Raw genomic sequence first — 22096 nt, 5'->3', positions numbered from 1 at the left:
GATAAATCGTATTAGATAATTCTTTTAATATAAAAGAAATTATAGATCAAAGTAATTTATATTTATTAGTACAAATAGAAATATTTTAAAGAGCAGTGTTTATACATCTATAATATTCTAATGATAATTGTTTAATTTTATTGAAATATTCATCTTCAGTCAAATTCATTTGCAAAATTCGACTATGTTCATTTACCTATGATAATTTAATTAAAGAGATTTTCAGAAATATTGATTACCATAATGTTATTAGAAAGTATAAAAGAAGCAGAAAAACTAGACATGATTTTAATTGCTACAGATTGTTCGAATATTTTTGCATCCATTATAGGTAAGGTTTGTAAAAGTCGTAAAACAAGATCTTTTTGAGTTTGTGTTATTTCAAAGTCATTATTTTTTATAAAAGATAATGATTTTGATTTTTCATTAAATTTTAAAAGTTCAATATAATCTAAATAAATCTAAAAAAAATAAATTTTGATTAAAATATATTAAAAATATACTTGTCCTCCTATTTTCCAATCTGTAATAACACTTGTATTTTGAAAACGCTGAAGAAAAGCATATAAAACATCATGTTGAGAATATATCACTGCTTGAGGTGCTATAAATGTTAAAAGAGTTTTATGAGCTTCGTTCCACAATTTAGCGTCCAAAAGATATTTTTCTTCAGATTGATAATAATTCATATATCTAGAATAAAGAGCCTTTGATAATCAATTTTATTGAATAACGATTTAAATAGCACTTACGCAGGATTCTAAAATCCAGATTTTTGGAATTTTTAAGTTTTGCATTAAGAATGTATCTAGATCATTCTTTTTGTTATTATAGTAATCAGCTATGTTTCGGGCTAAAATTTCGCGAATTGCTCTTTCTCGGCTATATATATGTAAGAAAAATATAAATATATATTAGATCATTACATATGTGCATATTGTAAATGCTGCAAAACAAAAATTGCCCAATGCCATAGACCAGATGATTCTAATTGTGAAGCAAAGTTTAAAGTCAACTGATTCCCACGAATAGTTGTTTTATTTTCTTGCAACTTTTTGCTAGAAAAACTTGTATAATCTTGAAAATGCCGGATATTATATGTACGTGATAAAATGATATATAGCAGCCAAGGAATTTTGAAATTTAAAGGAAAATTTAAAGTAAGAGAATCAATAATATTTTCCAAAGGATAATCGTCTTTGCTAAATAATAATAATAAATGATATAATATGTCAAATTCTTGTGTATCAGAATTATTGGTATTCTTAGAATAGGTGATTTCTGGTGAAGATACAGTAGAACTTTCATTAAAAGCCCTTTGGTAACTCAAGACCGCTACTTCTATTGGCATTTCATCGGTTAATTCATACCATAATTTTAATCCAAATGCCCTTTTCCAGTCTAATTCCTCCGATATATGTATATCAGGTGCATATTCTTCAGAATCCTTCATTCCGGAACCTTGAGACGTTTCTGTATTTCCGGACATTAATTCATATATTGCGCGATAATATTTACCAATAGAAGGAAGACAATTTGAATCTTTCCAATCAGCAATTTGTTTTTTACAATCCTCTCGAATAAGCTCGTCTCCTCCAATAAGAGGAATAAGACTAGCTAGAAAAAAATTTCTACTTTTTAGTGCTTCTAAACAACATTCTTCTATTTGATAACCAGTTAATAATAAAAACATTTTTGAAGATGGATCAACGGATTTGTAAAGATCGTTTTCAACATTCGTAGCGACAATATCTTTAAGCCAATCAGAAAGATTTTGTTTTCTTTGCATCCTAAGAATCTGTGCCTTTTGAGATTCAGATTGCAAATTATGAGAATAAACATCAATTTTGTCAAAAAGAATTCCACATAATTGTAATATGTTGGCCTCATAATTATCGAAAAAAGGTATAAATAATTTTGAAGTAAGTGTAGAATTAGGATTTGCTTCAGGGCACCCATATTCATCTATCTGAATATTTGTATGTTTTAACTGCATTTCTAAAGCGAGTTGAGTATTATCCAAAATCTATTTATAAATTAACAATAATTATTAGATAAATTATACTTTACTGATTCTTGATTATCTATTTTTTTTAATAAAATCTTTGGCTGAGCATTTTTGTTATTAAGGGGGATAATAAGAATATTATTGAGTCCCCAATGGAATTTTCCGGGAATAATAGTAGTAACTGAATTAGACTTAGATGTGTGAACCTAAATATGTCTTAAACATGCAACTTTTATAAGTTATATATACCGGTAAATGTAATGTTTGCTGGACATCATACAAATCTCTATCCAAATCTTGTAATTCATATTTTTCTACTGGTTCAAAATTATCAAAAGGTGAATCAAATTGGAGGCTTGAAGGATCCCGATATTTTTTAGTACGAGTTTGAGGTGCATGTAATAAATTGAATCTCTCAATAGAAAGATTTAAAAGATCTGGCCAAGTTTTAATATCTTGTAAAAAGGGTAATTTTGATGATAATGATAGAATTTCAAGTGATTCATCATCCGAATTGTCCCGTTTTTTAGAAGATGTAATTCCTTTTGAATCATCTTCAAAATATAATTCAGATTCCTTATTTTTGAGATCAATACTAGATGTATCAACTATATCATTTATAGTTTGTAAATTAGAATAATTATCTGTATCATCGAAAGATAAATAATCACATGACTCAGTTTCATCCCTAGATATGTCGACTTCAGTATTATTCTCTATTGTATAATTCATTATTTCTGATGAATTTTCCAAAATAAATGAACCTGGAATTTTTGATGTGGGATGTTGAAAAGCAAATTTATTTTTTAAATCAGCGTATTTTTTATTTAGATCCATATTTTCTTGAAACGACTCATTATTAGTTGATAATTCACAATGTTGTTCTAATTTTCCTTTTTTTTGTTCTACATAAGTTTGTTTAGTTAATGACTTTAATTCTTTATTTGAAGATAATGTTTTTTGGTAAAACGGTGCATTCGTATATTGATCTTTAATTTCTTGTGACTTCGGTAATTCATCTTGATCCTTTTTCTCAGAACTAGAATCATCATCTTCGAGTAATCCCCATCTACTAAAATGATTGACTTTAAATATCCATGCTCCTGTATCTGCAATATAATCGATAAATTCCGTTTCTTTCATACGTTTAAGTCTATCCAAATGTTGTTGAAATCTTGAATGATTTGGATCAGTTATTGGTTCCCGCTTTTCTTTGCTAAATGGCCAACAACGCTCAAGAGTTATTATCGCTGGAACATTTATTCCACAACCTAATGGTGGTTTAAGAGATTCATCAGGATATACTGTACAGACTTTTTCATCAAAAATAATTATAGTTCCCGGAATATCTTCCAAGGCTTCAAAAGTAGTTAAATCAACAGGTGATTGAAAACTAATTTGACCGAATCCCTTACGTCCAACTTTAAAATTACTTACATGCTTTAATTCATCTGTGGTATAATCTAATAATTTTGATATTGAAGGAGAAGTCCAATAAAATAAGCTATTACTTTCTCTTTTATCCTCTTCTGTAGAGTCATGCAATACATTTGAAGTAGCATCTGTTTTAGTATTATTCTGATGTTTAGCTGCTATTAAAGTAGGAGATTCTTGATCAGGAACTCTCTCAACCATACCGTTGCTTTGTTTTGTCGAAGATTTGTTATTTTGTTTGTCGCAATCTGTGTCTTTTAACAAATTTTTCTCAAAACTTCCAAGATCCGCTCCACCTGTCAAAATATTTGTTTGAGAAGTCTTACGATTTATTACGAGTTTTTTAATGTTGGATCTAGGGGAAAATGCATTAGCGTTAAGCATAGTTTCATCATTTAGATTATCAAATAAATGCAAAGAATGACTTGTTGCTGAAATAATAGTTGGTGAATTAATATTGGAAAAAGATACACCTTTTATATCTTGAAATTTTCCAGACGATGATGATCCAGGAGTCAATTTAAAATGTGGTAGCATAGCTGGTTTTTTTTTTTGCAAATTTGTAACAAGAGGAGTTGCAATAGGTCCAGGTGAATTTGTTGGAAAACTGATGCTTGAACTTTGAAATAACGGATTATTTCCAAAAGGATTTTTATCGATAGAAGCATGTAAAAGCGGCTGCTGTTGTTGCTGAGTATTTCCAAGTAAACTATTTCCTAATTGTTGATTATTATTTTTAAATAAAGATTGTCCAGAAGTATTTCCAAAAAGCCCTCCTCCTGCATTAGTATTGGATTGTAAGGTGGGGTTATTTCCGAATAGACTTGTACCAGTGTTTGTTACAGGTTTTGCACCAAATAAATTACCAGATGATTGTTGATTACCAAAAAAGCTAGTATTTGTATTAGAAGCTGGTGTTGTATTAGATCCAAAAAGCCCAGTAGAAGAATTAGTGTTTGTATTATTGGTTCCAAACAATCCAGTTCCAACTGTTGATTGCCCGAAACCGGCATTGTTTCCAAAGCTAAATGTCGGTTTATTTTGATTTTGATTTTGATTATTCTGTCCGAATAAATTGGAAGAAAATGACAGAGCAGGCTTGTTTTGTTGATTATCTTGTTGACCAAAGGAAAAACCAACACTATTTGTAGTTGTATTTGTCGTATTTGGTGTTCCAAAATTAAACGATGAAGTATTCTGAGTTAGTGATTGTCCAAATGATGTTGAAGGCTGTTGCACCTGATTACCAAAAAGCATTCCGCCAGTACTTGGATTATTTGTTGTATTAGTATTTCCTCCAAAAGTAAAAGAATTGGTATTTTGTGTAGTTGATGTTTGACCAAATGGTGTTGATGTAGATTGTTGTTGATTAGAGCCAAAAATATTCGTACCAGTATTATTAGTTCCAAACCCACTTCCAAATGTATTTGTTGTATTTTGCCCAAAACCCATATTGGCAGTACCAAATGTAGTCGTTTTATTATCTTCATTCTGAGTATTATTGAAGCCTGTTCTAAAAAGACTTGACGATCCAAACGCAGATTGAGTAGAATTCCCCGAATTTCCAAAGGAAAAGACTCCTGTCGTTTGGTTTTTAGTAGTATCAAATGTGTTCGAAGTCCCAAAGCCAAAGGGTTTCGATTGGTTCTGTTGAGTTTGTCCAAATGGACTAGATATATTTTGTGTATTTGAGAACATATTTATCCCAGAAGATAATCCTATATTCGATAAATTAATAAAATTCTATCTAATAGAATAAAATTACCGAAGGGTTGTGATGTATACGTTTGATTTCCTGATCCAAAGATATTCCCTGTAGTCTGCCCAGAACTAAAAGAACCAAATAGTCCTTGTTGTTGCCCAAATCTCCTATTTTGTGTATAATCTTGTAATCGTAATTCCTATAAAAATTAAAATGCTGAAAGAGATATTTATTAAGAGATAAACTTCAAATGAGGCTGCTTGATATGCAGGCATACATGTAATCGATTGAAAATATTGCATTCCACCTGTTGATGTTTCCTTTTCCTGTGTTACCTGATAAGGTGGATTACTCGTTCCTTGTGTAGGTATTCGAGAATTTAACGAGTTCCCTGTAAATGTATTTGATCCATATGTATTTCCAAATCCTGTAGGTGTAGAATTTTGACCAAAAATCCCTCCTCTAGATGGCGTACTAACCCTAATAATAACAATTAATTTTTTTATTTTTTTAACACATTGTCAAACGCTTGACTATTAAATTCATTTGTTGTTTGTGTATTAAACCCTGTAGTATCCTTTGAACCACCAAAACCTAAATTTTCATCATTAATTTCCACAAATTTTTTACATTTTGCTTTACTAAAGTTTGAGGTAGATGATAACTGCGTTCCCTGTCCAAATACTGAATTTCCACTTCCAAAAGTTGTTCCCTGACCAAATCCTATACATTTATCAGTATTTTCTCCTCAAAATACACATATATGCGCTTCTTTCTCTCAAAAAATATCATTTTTTAAATCATTCTGAATACGCATATTTTCACTTACCAGAACCTCCAAATACCCCTGTTCCCGAACCAAATAGAGTTCCACTCCCTGTTGATGTCTGTTGGGATCCTTGTGTTCCCAAATTTTGCTGTCCAAATCTTGAAAATGTATTATTTGTATTTTGACCAAACATTAGTTAAAACTTTCAAAAAAAACGTTTTTTTTTCCGGAAAAAAAAAGACCTATCAATACAATCCCTTACTAGAAACACGAAATCCTTTATGATTCTTACAAACTAGTTGTTCCCTCCCTTTTTTTTCTGAAAAATTATTTTCAACAAAAGTTGGTCGTCGTCAGCTCGATGTTCATCTTTTGTCAGGGTTTTATCTCTTGCACATGATCAAAGGGACACGTAGTTGTTCTAAATGGCTTGTCTCGACAACTTCGAAAAAAAAAAGGTATCCAAATTATTTAAAATTTTGGGTAAAAAAGGTCTTTAAAGAGGGGTTTGGAGGGTAAAAAACAGAGAAAATAGAAGGGAGAAGGTGTATTTTAAGAGATATAAATATGTTTTCAACGAAACAACGGAGACGATTGCATGGAGATTCGCCAACTATTCGAGGATCACAAATTCGAACAGAAATCACGGAAGAACAAAGACATGAGATCAAAGAGGCATTTGAACTGTTTGATTCAGACAAGGACGGGGCGATTGACTATCATGGATTGAAAGTAGGAGTGAAAAAAGGAATTAAATATGTTTTTTTTTTGATAAAAATAGATAGCAATGAGAGCTCTTGGGTTTGAGGCTGAAAAAGCTGAAGTATTGAGTATTTTGAGAGAAAATGGGAAGAACGGGCGAGGAGTTATTATGTATGAAGATTTTGCACGAGTAAGTAGGGCATCCTATGAAAATTTAAAAAAAAAATAATATTTTAAAGTGACGGAAAAGATTTTGGAAAGGGATCCATTAGATGAAATTAAGCGTGCATATGCATTGTTTGCGGATGAACAAACAGGGAAAATTAATATTCGTAATCTTCGTCGTATTGCTAAAGAATTGGGAGAGAATATTGATGATCAAGAATTGATGGCTATGATTGATGAATTTGATTTAGATCAAGATGGTGAAAGTATGTTTTTTTTGTTGTTGTTTAATTATAATCTTGGAATAGTTAATGAGCAGGAATTTATTAATATTATGATCGATGAAATATAGGGAAAAATATACTAACATAGATTTCTTATTAAAAACAAAAGATCAGAACTCTATCAAAACAGATTTTATAAATATATTCTACTATTTTTATTGAAAAAAAAAAAAAACAAGTTTCGGTCTTTCAAATCATCTTTATATATATATATTCTTAAGAGTTTGTCAAATTCAATTAATTTGATTCAATAGATGATTCTGTATTATGTCGTTTTGGATGTTTTTATTGAAAAGTGTTCTATTTTGAATTAAATTAAATATTTTCATCAGACTAGGTAAATAATTCTTATTGAGCTTAATCTAACTATATATCTTTTAAGCTCACAAACATTTAATTTTTATATTTTCTAATTTAATCGTTTTATAGTATAAAACATATAAATATTTACAATTTTCTTTTTAAAATATAATCTACACAGCTGATTCCAGAAAAAAACTCAACACAAGATATAAATCATGCAGAATTATTTATTCCATAGATATTTACAAAAATTATATCTAAAAATACATATCGCTTAAACAAAATACTGAAAATTACTCATTTTAAAAATTTAAAAAAGAAATAAAAAACAAAAAACAAATATTAGGAGGTGGTTTTTGTATAAAAATATAGCGATTCTTGACATTTCTTGGTTTTTTTCTTGTTTTTTTCTAGAATTTCTATCGAATATCGACCCCGATATTTTCTCGATCGTATATAAAAACCCGTCTCGAACCGCAAAAAAAACCGAAATTTTCATATGTCTTCTACATCCCGCAATCCAGGCAATTGGTACGTGAATAATATATGAAAGAATAGTACTAATTGTATTCTTTAACATTTAGGCACTGGACAAGTAAAGATTGTTTTCCATGGACAAAATCATACCTATCAGAAAAACTTATTATATCGGCAGAAAAAGAGGGAATAACGGCCTCTATAGTCAAATTATCGAGTTGTTCTGGAGATGTAGATGTTGCTATGAGAAAGGGGAAGGTTATTACTATTTATGATCTGGAGATTTCTCTTGAATTTAATGGTTTTTTTGGTTTTTAAGGAAAATAAAAGAAATCTAAGATATTTAGGAAAAATTCCGGGAGACATTGAAGTTTCAGGCTCAATAACGATTCCAGAAGTTTCTCATGATAATGATGAATATCTGTTTAATATAGAAATATTTTCAGAAACAAAGGAAAATCAAATAATAAAAGGTTTTATTAGATCATATATTGTTCCAGAACTTAAGGAGCGGCTAAGATTTTTGGGGCAAGCTCTTATAGATGGTGGGGTTTAGTTTTATATGTATTTTATTTATTAAGAAATTAGCACATGGAAAAGATGTTCTTTTATTGATTGATAAGAATACGGCGTCCAATCCTTCTACTCCTAATGTATCATATGCCAAATCGCAGAATGGTATTAGGGCATCTACATTGTCAGGGAAGGAAGGAGTAGAAGAAAAAACGAAGGGAAAATGCTCAATTATTAATACAGTAGAAATTTCGGAAAATATCGACTTTCAAGCATCTACTTCTCAATTATATTCAGTTTTTCTGGATCATTCTCGTTTAGAAATATGGACTCGATCTAAGGTAGAAGTTGATCCTAAAGTTGGAGGCAAATTTTCTTTTTTTGGAGGGAATGTTCAAGGAGAATTTTTAGAGCTTGTTGAATCAAAACTTATTCTTCAAAAATGGAGACTTAAAACTTGGCCGGAAGGTAACATGTTATTTCTTAATTATAAATAAAACTAATTATTAGGTCATTATGCTGAATTGAAATTATTGTTTGACCAAAGTATTGATGGGACTTTATTAAGGATGAAAATGAGCGATGTACCTGTTGGTCAAGAAGATGTAGTTAAATGCAATTTCCAAGAGGTAGTTTTTATCATTTTTTAATTTTTTTTTAAAAGTAATATAGTATTATGTTAAACCTATTAAAACTGTGTTTGGGTATGTAAACAACTGAAAATATACAACCATTAATATTCCTTTAATTTGGTTGTATATTCTAATGCAGTTTTTATACATTTTGTAATATTTCTAATTGATTTTAGTTATGGCTCGGTGTTATAAAAATTGTTTTTTTTGTAAAAGAAATTTAAAGATAGAAATGTATCATAACAATAACATTCCAAATACCAAAAAATAATTGAAATTTTGGTATTGTTTTTATCATCTGTATATTTTATTTTCTGGTATTAACTTATCGAAATTTTATTAAATCATGATTACAAATATATTTTTTAATAATTAGAGTTTCTTATCTTTTATCATTTGACTTGAATATATTTATTCAAAACTGGCCTTTTATATAATTATTTAAATAGGTAAAGCAAAAAAAGGCTGAAGAACTAATAGAAATGCTTATTATGAAAAGAACAAAAATTAAGAGAATGAGCTTGTTTATCCAGCAAAATTATGATACAAAAAACATTAAATCTAAAAAGAACGTTAAAATTTAGAAAGACGATATAATACTGAGTTCCAAACATTACTTATTTTTTATATACATATATGTTATCCTATACACTGGAAAGAAAATGATAGGATAAATTATCAAAATTAAATATCATTATTTTTATTCTCCCTTTTCATGTTTGGTTGACATTCTCTGTAAAGCAACGACAAAGTCTTCAAGAGAACGTTGCTTTGAATTCTTTTTAACACTTTTTCCATGCATAATATTGTCAAATGCTACAGAGTCCGAAAGTAAATAATAAATACCGGCCATAATGCAAAATACACCAAGTGAAAAAAGCCAAACACGAACAACTGTAATTATAGAAGTCCGTTCAAGACCATGTTCTTTAGTTCCTGTAAACCAGCCAAAGATACAAAATATCGTAGCAATGACGTCAACAAGAAAGACTGCACCAAATAGTTGCCATGATGGTAATGATGACCAAAATGGTCCATTAGCACGTGTGATAAAGATTAACCAATTCTCAGTAAGTGAAATTTCAAGGAACATAACAGCATCCACATTACCATAGCCTTGTACGATACCAAAAGCATTGTCATTAATATATATTGTAGTTAAGGCAATCCATGATCCAATAGCTAATGCAGCACCAAGAAGAAGCGAAATACCCCATAATTTAGGCAAGTTCCACTTAGTAGGCAACAATGAATAGGGTGCATTATCATATGCAATAGCTAAAGTAGCAATATCTGCAAAAATAGCAATAAAGACAACTAATTCTAGAATCATAAGATGGTTAAAAATAACAATCCATAGACCTAAAAAGATTTCTAAATGCAATGATAAAGCAATACGATAAACAACATATGCGTACATCCGGTGAAAAATCTGCCTAGATGTCTTCAAGGCATCAATGATTGCAGAAAGACCAGGTGCCAAAAAGACTATATCAGCAGCAGAACGCGCGGCATCTGAAGCACCTTCAACTGCAATACCTGTATCTGCCTTTTTAAGAGAAGGTGCATCATTAACGCCATCACCAGTCATAGCTACAAGATATCCACGCTGTTGCAAAATTTCTACAACATTATATTTATGTTGTGGAAATACCTCAGCAAAACCATCAGCTGCTTCAACAAAATCATAAACCTCGGATCCGGGCATATCCCCTCCACCACCAAGGCCAAGACGTTCAGCATTGTAAACATTAGTACCCATTCCAAGTTGACGAGCCGTTTCTTTTGCGATACCAACAGCATCTCCTGTTAACATTTTAATACGAAGTCCAAGACGAATAGCTTCACTAATAGTTCGTGCAGTATCACATCGTGGTGGATCAGAACATGGCATAATACCTAAGATCTCCCAATTAGAGTTACCAGCTCTACGAGCAATACCAAGAGATCGATAACCACGAGATGCAAATTCAGCAACCTTATCTTTATATGCATTTTGAATATCCTCAGGAACAGGTTGATCTTCCTCAACAGTTCTAAGAACAAAAAGAGGAGCGCCTTTTACACAAACAATTCTTTCTCCGGAAGGCGATTCAACAATAGCAGTAACTTTCTTGCTAACAGGATCAAAAGGATGAAATTCGATAACCTTATATCTTGAAAGTGCTGATCTTACAGCTGGATAATTTCGAAGTGCTTTAAGAAATGCCTTATCGATAGCATCAAGACCCTTTTTTTTACGTGAAGCGGCTAAGCAAGCAGTTAACATAAGTTCGTCACATGAAATCCCTTCAACAGTATAAGGTTCAGAAAGAGAAAGGTTATTCTTTGTCAAAGTGCCTGTTTTATCGGAACAAAGAATTTCAACTCCTGCAAGAGATTCTATGGCAGAAAGCTTTTGAACAATAGCTTTCTTCTTTGCAAGATATGCTGCACCAACTGCCATTGTAGTTGTAACAACAGCAGGAAGACCAACCGGAACACCAATAATAGTAATAGCTAAAGTATATTTCAAAATTGTAATGGTAGTTGAAGATCGATAAAAAGCTGAAATATATACAATAAAAAGCGTGAAGACAACTAATACTAAAAGAATGGTTCCTATCCGATTAAGAACATCAGTAAAATGTCCTGTCCCACATGATGCCTTATTGACAAGAGAAGCTGCATGACCTACAAATGTACCATCACCAGTAGCAGTAACAACCATAAACGTTTCACCACGTTTGACCACTGATGATGAATAAATGCTATCTCCCTTATGTTTATCGACAGCTAAAGATTCACCCGTTATGGACGATTGATCAACTTGAAGATATGCCTCTTCTGTAACAATACGGCCATCTGCTGGAACAATAGATCCCTCTTCAAGCTGCAATATATCTCCTGGAACGACTTCTTCTGCTTCAATATCAATAAGTCGACCATCTCGAAGAACTGTTGCTTTTAAAGCAAGTGTTTTCTTAAGTTCATCTACAATTGATCCTGCTTGAAATTCTTGAATAAATCCGACAAAAGCATTAAGAAGAAGTAGTGCACATATCACCCCAAAGTCAACCCAATCTTGAAGACCTGCTGCCAGAATAGCCGCTGCTTCCATCACAAATTGAATAGGTCCAACAAAATACATAAGAAATTTAATAATCATATTTTCTTTTTCCTCCTTCATCTTATTCAGACCATATTTCTTTCTTCTATTAATAACTTCTTGACTAGTTAACCCAATACGAGTATCTGTTGCTAATAACTCTTCTGGAACTTGTCGTTGAGACTGAAACTCCGTGTCTTCTATATTATCTTCCTGATCTCCATCTTGAGATTCAAGATCATCTATCAATGCATCAATATCATTATCTTCATCCTCTAATAAACATTCTTCTTCATCCCCCTTTTCTAAATCTTTTGCCGAATTGTTTATCTCAAACGTATTCGTATGTTTATAATACACAGTTTCATGAATCAACGCTTTTCCTTCTTCACTCATATTCCTCTCCTATTAATAATAATAGACTTATACAGCTTTTCCTCTTCTTACACCTTTTTCGGCTTAAAGATCTTCAATTACTTTATACTCGTTTTTTTACGTTTTTTTACTGTTTAAAAACAATAAAAGATATGTTTAATAAATAATATACATAAACCAGTATTCCTATACGTCTTCTTTATTATTAAACGGCTTAAAGCAGTATATTTTAATTCTTACAACAATTAAATATTTTATATGTTGTCAATAACTTGATAGGCATCGATCAGTTCTCAGATTTATAAACCCTCATTTATACCCTAACCTCTTTGTTTTTAATTAGGGTTAATACAAATTTCAAAAACAATTAGGGTTAAAAAACAAGTACATGTATAAATTAGAGGATATATTAAAAGAAATATTTTAGAATAGATTTAGTATAAAAAGGAATTTATGTATTTATTTGCAAATATAAGTAAAAAGTATTAACAAAAAAATGAGTAATCAAAGAATGAATTACTAAAAAAAAATGATAAATTTTAAATAAATTTCATATCAGAACTCCCTTAACACTAAAAAAGTTAACAGTCTTTTGATTTTATTGGAAAATTTAGATGAAAATGTAGATATAGATAATATATATTCATTTACAAGACCTTTTATAAAACCAAAACTATCATTAATTCCAAAATTATCATATATAACCCACTTTAGATAGCCTTAAATCAATTAAATGTCCATATATAGTAAAACCAGAAAAAATATCTCAAAATATAAAACATCCAAATCATTATTCATGCATTATCTTTAAACTAAGTATAATATTCAGAAGATGGTATATAGCCTTTATAAGGATTAAAGTCTTGCTCTTTCAAATATTGCTGATAAAGTTGTCTTCTAGAAGTTTTCAATGAATTTTGCATGCTAGGAACTGTTATAAACGACTCATCAGGACTTTCTGCTAAACTGGAAACAGTAGATGATGATGAAAGAGACGGCATGGTTGCAGGAGAACTCGTTAACGACAATCTTTTAGTCCAAATAGGAGATTTTGGTGGAGTATATGAAATTGGAGGATACATCAAATAAGATAATGATGGTGACATATACTGTTCCGATCGCACTGTCTGCCATGCGACAATTGCATGTTTAATAGGCACCAAAAACGGTGCTAAAACCTTATACAAATCTTCTACTGTAATTGAAAGATCCCATTCTAAAAGTGTTAACAATTGCTTCTCCATAAGATTGACCTCAGTTAATGAAAATAAATGGTTCGTATATTTTGCCCAATGCTACAAATGTTAATTTTCTTTTATTTCTTGTCTTGAAAGAAACCCACCTTATTTTTGGGAGAAGAATCATTAAGATATTTTGCAGCTAAAATAAGAGACGCAAGAAAAACCCGATGACATGTACACATCATCCCCTTTGCAACACGAGGAAGTTTGCATCGTAAACGCTCAAGATAAACTAAAGACGACATAAGTGTAGGTACTTGAACATTAGACTGTTCACAAAGACTAGAAATAAAATGTTCTAATGTAGGAAAATTGCGATACGAAAGCTCCGTATTATATTTTGAATTCTGACTTATTGGAACACATTGCAAAACCCCATTTGCCTTTTCTGTAAGATAAACAATCATTTCCCATTTAACGGGCTGTTTAATGAATTCAATTAATGCTTGTTTATTAAGCATTTTAAGAATTCCACTATAAAGGAATATAACGTCTTTAATACTTTATTTTCTTCACTTAATTTTTATTATTGTAAACGCGTTTTTTTTTTTTCGTTTAACACGACCTTGTTATATTTCTTATTAAAAATATCAACTCCTTAATTTATCAATTCCGCTTTATTTTAATTTCAATCTCCCGATAACTTCTATTATATATTAAAACCTAGATCCCTACCCTTTTTTCCTTTCAAACTATACAATTTTTTCCTGTCTTACTTTTCTCTTTCTCCTCATTGAGAAGATTTCTTCCTTGCTATCCCTGCCTCCTCACTTCATCCTATTCTTTCAATATTACGCCCAAAAAGCCATCACGCGCTTTTTTTTTAAATAATCATACTAAGAAAAAATAAATATATCTTAAGACTTACGTAAATAGGATATTAGGGTTAAAAATACAATTTTTATAAGGGAAAGTAAAATGCTTTACATTCTTTTAATCCATGTATTAAATTAATCATACTAAAATAGGAGGGAAACCGGTCTAAATGAAGAGAATATAGAGCTTAAAAAAATTAACGTATGAACTATCGATACAATTGTTAAAAATTTCTATGTAAGGTATCGCTTAGAAAAACTAAGGGTTAATGCTTTGAAATCAAGATAGTTAGGGTGAAATAAATATAACGGATGTTAACAAGGACTGATGTATATTGCATGAAAAAAATAAATGAATAATTAAAAATAAAATGTAAAAAATATAATTTTTTATAGTATTATAATTATTTTTAAGATTAATAGAATGTAATTTTTTGGTTGATAGATGTTTTAGATAGTCTTATGTAAAATGATTAGAATTATATCTTAATGTTTAAATGTAAAGTTTAAATATAAATCTATAGATGCAATTATTGCGGATATTCCATTACGGGATATTATTAGAATATATATTAATATGTATAGAATGGTTAATTAAATATAAAGCAAAAGGGTAGATATTTTTATATAGATATATTAACGTATTATATAAAATAAAAATGTAGCCTAATAGTCAGCTCTTGACTTTCAGTCTATTCTATATAGAAATGCAAGCCAGATTCCTGGAAAAGGCATATATTATTCTCGAGGGTATAATAGACGGCAGTAATCAGTTATAGATAAAAAAAGATTACTATGGCATATCCTCTTGCTTTTTTGATCATAGAAACATCCGTCAGTTAAAACTGATCTTATACATTTTTTCTCATGCCTAACCCACGACTAATTAAATTGAAAAAATATATAAAATTATTTAACAATGGAACGCAACCTAAATTTTGTATAGTTGCTTGGATTATGTTTTATGCTTTGTTCGAAATAATAAATTGTTCTTTTTTTGTTTTTTAATTAATGAAAAATTTTTAGAAAAACCAGCGCGTTGTGCTAAGATTGCCTCATTTTTTTCATTAATAGACTTTGTTAACATCTGTTACATATAAAAACAAGTTAGTTAATTCTTATTTTTTTTGTTAAAAAATAAAATAAATTACCCGTTGAAGATTCTGTGCTTTTCGTATCGATGCTTTTTTAGCAGAAATTATACGTGCTAATAATAAAATTAGTGATTTATTTCATTTAAAACACATATAGTCAACCCCCTCGTTTTAACTGAACAGGCTTATGACGAGTTTTAGCGGATTTCTTAGTAAGTTTTGTTAATCCTTGTGTCATTTACCACTGCAGCTAATAGCAACTTTTTACGAAATAATTTACTCGCTGCTTTAAAAAATATTTCATAAATGTTAGAAAAACGGAAAATATTGATATTTACATTTAAAAGATTTTTATAAAAAATTTTGTGCTAAATAGACTTATTTTTATATGAATTATATTTTTATTTTGCTTTTAATACTGTATTTTATAATTATTATTTAATATTTTAAATATATCTATAAAAATAAGATTAAATTGAACTATCAATCTGTTAAGTAAAAATAAAAGAAGCATAAATACTAATGAAAATTCATTTGTATATATTTATGTTAAAGACTAAGTTATTTTTTTTTAAAATATAGAAATGAATATTTAATATGTAACAATTTTTCTAAAAGCTTTTCTATTAAACAATATTTAATAACATTTAATTTTACTTAAACTATTTCATAATAAATAGACTTATTTTAAAAATATTTACAAAATATCAATATATAATATGATTATTAATGAACATTTATTTTTCTATTAAGTTGATCTACCGCTTTTTAAATTAACATATATATATATAATTTTGCAATATAAATCTAGATTAAAAGACAATTTGATACTTTTTTATACAGGATTTCAATTGATTTTAAAGATTTATTAAGTCTCAGACATCTCTATTCAAATTTTTTTAAAAATAATATATAGATTTTTTCATTCTTATCCTTATAATTTAGTAATAAGGCTTTGTTGAATTTTTTATAATTTTCTAATTAGTTCTTTAAATTTTATATACAGTTTATAAACATTTTTAACATAATCTATTTCAACATATTCCAACAAATCTATGATTTCTACTTTTTTTTTTAAACTTATTAAAATCCGATATTCTATAAGGCTATTCAATAATTTAAATATAAGGACATTTTGATTTTTCTAAGATTAAGAGTATCACAAGATAATATATCTTCTATGATATGCTTCTTAAAGATAAATTACTGAAAATTCTATATAAATATATAACTTAAATTTATTTTGGAAAATACTTAAAAAATACACTATAAACGTAATAAAATGACCTTGAAAAATATAAATTTTATATTTTTCTATATATACTAAGATTTCTAAATAATAGGGTTAAAAATTATGGATAAAAGGAAAAAGAAATAAATTATGAAAAAGCATTAACAAATATTAAAAAAATAAAGAAAAATATCATATTAAAATAAACTTTTAACAGGAATTCAAATAAAACAACATATACTGTTAATATTTATAAAACAAAAATAATAAAAAGATAAAAAAATGCAAAAAAAAATATAAATACACTCAAATCAAGAAATTACTAACAAGAAAAATATACAATATTTAAAATTATACATACACAATTATATGCATTTTGTTATACATTATATATACGCTTTTTTATTTCAGGGAATATCGACTAGTCAACGCTAAAAAATCTAAACCCTCAAGATTGATTTGGCGTAGATTGATTTAGTAGATATAAGAGAAGTCTAGACAAGATTCTAAGAGATCAAGGAATACTGATACTAAAAGCATATGTTTAACGATTTCTTGGTTGCATGTTTTGTGAAGGAAATTCGGAATTTTATCCACCCATTTTATTTCAATATTCGCCTGTTTATCATACATGGGTTAAATTATTCGTTAAAGATGTTTATACCTTAAAAGTAGTTGAGGGATTTGAAGGTTAGTGTAAAGTTTATTGAGCATATATAAGGAAATAGGGTTAAAAGAAAATTCGTAGATTCTCCTGCGCTTTTCTGGTTAAATCATCCAATTCGCTGGGTTCATCTCTTTGGTGTAGTAGTTGGTTTAGAGAAACGTGAAAAAGGTGATTTTGTCTCACGTATGCGTAATGTGTGCATTATATATGGGTGTTTAATTCATTTAAATAGTAGATGATTCAAGTGGTCGTATAATTGAACTGATATTAAAAGAACGACACCATCGTCATCTTATTCCCGCATTTCCAGAGGAAAATGGATTACTTGATATTGGAATGAGAATCAAAGTTCGTGGTACGCTTTCTCGCTTACATGGATCTCGACGGATTAGTGTGATTAAACTGGGTACGAGTTTTATATAGAAGATACTGAGATTTAATAAAAAAGATGTTATTCATGATCCAAATATCGAGATTTTGGGTTGGGAAGAAAGAATACGATTAAAGCAAGAAGTTCTTTCGAAAGTATGGATTATTGATTCGGATCTTAAAACAGCTACGATTAAAGCATATTTAAAAATGTACAATAGATCGATAACTCAAGGGGTATCGAAATACGTAAGTTGGATTTAATAGAATGAGGGGAAAATAGATGAATATTTAGTCAGACTATTCATTTAAAATACTCAAGAGTGGCGAACATACAATGCAGAATTTGAAGAGGTTGGTTTTAAATCAATTGAAGGAAAATGAATATCGAGAGTTCACAATATCGATTTTAAGAACTGACACAGAAATTGAGTTTGCAGCAAATTGTTTAGCAACAAAAATTCGAATAGAAATGGGTGAATTGGAAAATACAATAGTCTGGTCACAATCGACTGAAGTTTGCCGTCTTTTAATGAATTGTATTTCAGAATTAGTTAATCAAGGCTTGATTATATGTGTTAATGGGAACCAAGGAGTTTATGTAACAATAGGGGAATGGAATCTTTCTCGAACGATACGGAAATGTTGTCGAGAATCATTACACAAATGGCGACTTGCAAAGCATTCTTCAGACAATGAAAAAGCAATAATTACAACTAGAGAGGTTTGGCAGAAGGTAAGAAGAATTGGGGATGAGTGGAAAGCAGTAGATAAGCGACTCGTTACAAACATTATGGCAAAAGTAATGCCAACACTTTCAGGTTGGCGTTTACTAGGAAAAGGAAAATGGATTCTTGATAAGTAGTCATCTTTTTAAATTTCAGGTCATATTAGATTAGGTTTCTTTGTTCGCGGGTTTTTTATATATTCAATTTATAATTCATTATACATTTGTTTTTTTGACATGCATTTCGGCATTTCACACATTGTTTTAGATAGATTTTTAATTCTTGATGCTTTTTACTTTACTGATGTTTGATTCAATTGAGATTTTTAAAAATTAAATTTTTAAGCTTTTTTATAAAAATATAATATATTTTATACTATTAATATTAAATAAAAAATTGGAATTATTATTATAATTATAACAAATTATAGTATTTTCTTATTCGGGAAAAATATTTTAATTGTATTAATCTATATATTTTTTCTGCGCATCATTTAATTATCTTAAAAATAAATAGTACAATTTTAATAAAATATAAAATTAATTGGAAATCAATTCTTACAAATAGATAAGATAATATTAATTAGATCTTTCAAAAAAATATGGAAATAGAGGTAAGTTTTTTTTCCTGTAAAAAATGATGAAAATTAAAAGAAAAAAGTTAGTAAATAAAAAACCTGAAGAATTACTATCTAATCAATGGATCAAAGATTTTTTTACTAAAAAAGAGTTTCCAAGTGTTCCGGAAATATCAAGGAGGTATTGTATATCTTCTTATCATAATTTAGATATTTTTCGTGAAAATACATTGGAACAATCTTTATCTAAACGTCCATATTCATTCTATCAGACGATAAAAGAATGCCCTGAACATTTAAATTCCAAAGAATTAAAATCTAATTCGCATATTAAATACAGATTTTCTTTAATTCCTATCATAAGAAATACAGAAAACATTTCTTCAAATCAAAAAAAAAATTCACAAGATTATACTCTACAAGATAAAAAAAATTCGAATAATTATAAAGAAATAAAAATAGAACAATATCAATCACCCGAAAAAAAAGAATCATCTACTAAAACTAACCATTTAGGAATCTATGATACGATAACACTTATTAACTATATACAACACCAATTCTCAACATGGTTAAAACATATGCAGAACGATAAATATCTTGTTTCATCATCTAGTAATTTACATGATGTTGCAAAATTTAAATATCGACAAACTCATCATACCAGAAAAATTATTCGTTCTCTTTCTTTGGTCAGATTACAACTCTTATCACTTTAAAAAATAAAAATCTCGGTTTTTCTAAATACATATTTATTTCTTTTTATACATTTACTTATTTAATCAAATATGCTTTTCAATTAATTTACATAATATCCTTATCAAAGCGATAACATCGATATTTTTTCAATCAATATTTTCTTTGCTTCTCAATAAAATACCTACATATACACATATTATAGTGGAAAACGCAGTTTTTATTGATAAACTATATTTTAAAAAGGTTATTTTTATCATTCTTTTTATTAATTTATTTTTATTACAAAAAAAAACATTCAGATTATTCTTACAAAATATAATTTATTTAAAAGATTTACAGAGTTTGTTAGATAAAAACTCAAATAACCCTATACATTTATTTAATAATCCTATCTTATATTAACTTATAACCTCGATATTGGATAATACTTTAGTAAAAGGGTTATAAAAATAATGCCTAAGAAATAATACTTAAAAATTTTAGAACTATAAATTAATTTTAAATATGCAAGAAGTGGTTAAAAAGAAACTTTTAAAAGTATTTTATTTTAAATCTCTTTATAATCAGGAAAACCATTCTCAAGAATCAGAAGAATCTTTACAAACAATATATAATGATGAGAATAATTTTGATAAAAAAAAGGAAAAATATTTGTATTTTATTATTAAGGTGATTTTTATGAGTAGCTATCTCAATATTCTTCTTTTTTTTGTACCATTAGGTATTTTATATGGTTATTTTGAATGGAATCCTACATTAGTGTTTATTTTTAATTTTTTAGCAATCTTCCCTTTAGCAACAGTAAGAAATAGGAATATTGTATCGTTTTTATATGAATTAATTGGTTAGATACTTAGTTTTTTAACAGAAGAGCTTTCTATGAAAGTTGGACAAGTAATAAATATATATTATTATAATTTATTTATACTAATATTTTAAGACAACAGGAAGTCTTTTAAATGCTAGGTAAAAGGATAATATTTAAGAAATATTTTTTTAATTTTCTAGTCTGGGTAATGTTGTAGAAATGATTATTTCTATCATTGCATTAAATAAAGGACAATTAAGAATTGTACAGACGTCAATGCTTGGATCTATCTTATCAAATGATCTTTTGGTATATTTGTTATATGTTTTTTATCATTCAATTAATATATTTAAGGTTCTTGGGATATGTTTTATTGCAGGCGGCTTACATTATCAAGAACAGCAATTTAATATGACAGTTGCACAAACTATGTCTTCTCTCATGGCAGTAGCAACTAGTTCTCTTTTAATACCAGCTGCTTTTAGACTATCATTACCTGGCACAGACGAAACAAATAAAAATATCATTATATTATCGCGTGGTACATCAATAATTTTATTAATAATATACTTTTTATATTTAATTTTTCAAGTAATATGATCTATTTTCAAATAATTTGGCTTATTATGCAATAGTTAAAAACACACACAGAATTTTATGAAACAGTTATTGAAGATACTCATAAGGAATTAATTCCACCCATTGTCTCCGCAGTTTTTCTCGTGCTGGTAACGCTTTTGGTTTCTTTATGTGCAGAATATCTTATTGATTCAATTGATTTGTTTACAGCTTCATATAATGTTAATAAAACATTCATAGGTTTAATACTTATACCTATTGTTGGTAAAATGACCATTAATTTTATAAGTTTAATACTTATGTTTTAGGTAATGCTGCAGAACATGCTACTGCTGTTATTGTATCAGTAAAAAACAAAATGGATCTTGCTGTCGGTGTAGCTCTTGGTTCTTCAATGCAGATAGCACTTTTTGTTACACCTTTTCTTATCATTATTGGCTGGGTTATTGGACAACCCCTTACACTATATTTTAAAACATTTGAAACAGTTATCATGTTTGTTAGCGTTTTTATTATAAATTATTTAATTCAAGTATTTAACAAATCTATTTTTAATTAATAATTCACCCCTTCTAGGATGGAAAAAGTAATTGGCTCGAAGGAATTATGCTTATAGCGGTTTATTGCATTATTTCAATTGCATTTTTTCTTTATCCAGAACAAAAGGCGGTTTAATCTTATCACTATTGATTTATCTATATACATATTTATGAAATTATTGCAAATATATCAATTTAGAATTTTAAAAATATACTTATATGGCATATTTATTTGTTTCAATGATTATTTTTATGGCTTTAATAAAATGAAATTATAATTCTGTTAAAAAAATCGAA

General features: G+C 28.5%; 10 protein-coding genes across 10 annotated transcripts; 6 read left to right on the top strand and 4 right to left on the bottom strand.

The window, feature by feature from the left end:
- Positions 1–85: 85 nt before the first annotated feature.
- PNEG_01724 (hypothetical protein) lies at positions 86–6248 on the bottom strand (the record flags this gene model as incomplete). Its single annotated transcript, XM_007875497.1, has 13 exons — positions 6206–6248; positions 5974–6155; positions 5787–5867; positions 5672–5738; positions 5390–5624; positions 5208–5343; positions 2258–5160; positions 2071–2214; positions 927–2026; positions 753–882; positions 504–707; positions 240–461; positions 86–196 (listed from the first exon to the last, which is right to left on the bottom strand). Exons 2-13 carry the CDS (start codon positions 6104–6106, stop codon positions 86–88), a joined length of 5466 nt encoding a protein of 1821 aa, XP_007873688.1. The 5' UTR covers positions 6107–6155; positions 6206–6248.
- A 192-nt stretch (positions 6249–6440) lies between these two features.
- Positions 6441–7140, top strand: PNEG_01723 (hypothetical protein). The gene is made up of 4 exons (XM_007875496.1): positions 6441–6645; positions 6695–6809; positions 6855–7046; positions 7089–7140. The coding sequence occupies exons 1-4, from the start codon at positions 6481–6483 to the stop codon at positions 7130–7132; spliced, it is 516 nt and encodes a 171-aa protein (XP_007873687.1). The 5' UTR covers positions 6441–6480; the 3' UTR covers positions 7133–7140.
- Positions 7141–7866: 726 nt separating this feature from the next.
- PNEG_01722 (hypothetical protein) lies at positions 7867–9253 on the top strand (the record flags this gene model as incomplete). The annotated part of the gene is made up of 7 exons (XM_007875495.1): positions 7867–7898; positions 7952–8145; positions 8192–8389; positions 8433–8825; positions 8868–8986; positions 9030–9061; positions 9166–9253. 7 exons carry the CDS (start codon positions 7867–7869, stop codon positions 9182–9184), a joined length of 987 nt encoding a protein of 328 aa, XP_007873686.1. The 3' UTR covers positions 9185–9253.
- Positions 9254–9689: 436 nt separating this feature from the next.
- PNEG_01721 (plasma membrane ATPase) lies at positions 9690–12514 on the bottom strand (the record flags this gene model as incomplete). The annotated part of the gene is made up of 1 exon (XM_007875494.1): positions 9690–12514. The coding sequence occupies exon 1, from the start codon at positions 12471–12473 to the stop codon at positions 9690–9692; it is 2784 nt and encodes a 927-aa protein (XP_007873685.1). The 5' UTR covers positions 12474–12514.
- Positions 12515–13156: 642 nt separating this feature from the next.
- Positions 13157–14166, bottom strand: PNEG_01720 (hypothetical protein). The gene is made up of 2 exons (XM_007875493.1): positions 13795–14166; positions 13157–13747 (listed from the first exon to the last, which is right to left on the bottom strand). The coding sequence occupies exons 1-2, from the start codon at positions 14152–14154 to the stop codon at positions 13265–13267; spliced, it is 843 nt and encodes a 280-aa protein (XP_007873684.1). The 5' UTR covers positions 14155–14166; the 3' UTR covers positions 13157–13264.
- Positions 14167–14611: 445 nt separating this feature from the next.
- Positions 14612–15277, top strand: PNEG_04297 (hypothetical protein; the record flags this gene model as incomplete). Its single annotated transcript, XM_019757816.1, is given in 7 exon segments — positions 14612–14635; positions 14662–14672; positions 14752–14773; positions 14932–14955; positions 14967–14972; positions 15014–15097; positions 15182–15277. The coding sequence occupies 7 exon segments, from the start codon at positions 14612–14614 to the stop codon at positions 15275–15277; spliced, it is 267 nt and encodes an 88-aa protein (XP_019613367.1).
- A 186-nt stretch (positions 15278–15463) lies between these two features.
- Positions 15464–15840, bottom strand: PNEG_01719 (hypothetical protein; the record flags this gene model as incomplete). The annotated part of the gene is made up of 3 exons (XM_007875492.1): positions 15464–15595; positions 15660–15715; positions 15765–15840. The coding sequence occupies 3 exons, from the start codon at positions 15838–15840 to the stop codon at positions 15464–15466; spliced, it is 264 nt and encodes an 87-aa protein (XP_007873683.1).
- Positions 15841–17396: 1556 nt separating this feature from the next.
- PNEG_01718 (hypothetical protein) lies at positions 17397–18734 on the top strand (the record flags this gene model as incomplete). Its single annotated transcript, XM_007875491.1, has 5 exons — positions 17397–17523; positions 17582–17683; positions 17733–17906; positions 17949–18118; positions 18165–18734. 5 exons carry the CDS (start codon positions 17397–17399, stop codon positions 18732–18734), a joined length of 1143 nt encoding a protein of 380 aa, XP_007873682.1.
- Positions 18735–19117: 383 nt separating this feature from the next.
- On the top strand, positions 19118–19916 carry PNEG_01717 (hypothetical protein). The gene is made up of 2 exons (XM_007875490.1): positions 19118–19210; positions 19258–19916. The coding sequence occupies exons 1-2, from the start codon at positions 19199–19201 to the stop codon at positions 19891–19893; spliced, it is 648 nt and encodes a 215-aa protein (XP_007873681.1). The 5' UTR covers positions 19118–19198; the 3' UTR covers positions 19894–19916.
- Positions 19917–20377: 461 nt separating this feature from the next.
- On the top strand, positions 20378–22049 carry PNEG_01716 (calcium/proton exchanger; the record flags this gene model as incomplete). The annotated part of the gene is made up of 8 exons (XM_007875489.1): positions 20378–20674; positions 20723–20767; positions 20814–20839; positions 20882–20990; positions 21036–21272; positions 21317–21524; positions 21569–21792; positions 21837–22049. 8 exons carry the CDS (start codon positions 20378–20380, stop codon positions 21933–21935), a joined length of 1245 nt encoding a protein of 414 aa, XP_007873680.1. The 3' UTR covers positions 21936–22049.
- Positions 22050–22096: the final 47 nt, after the last annotated feature.

Source organism: Pneumocystis murina (genome assembly GCF_000349005.2).
Source record: "Pneumocystis murina B123 chromosome Unknown supercont1.8, whole genome shotgun sequence".
NCBI classification, from domain to species: Eukaryota; Fungi; Ascomycota; class Pneumocystomycetes; order Pneumocystales; family Pneumocystaceae; genus Pneumocystis; species Pneumocystis murina.
Note: the sequence above shows the minus strand (reverse complement) of the source record. Positions and strands in the feature narration are given on the sequence as shown.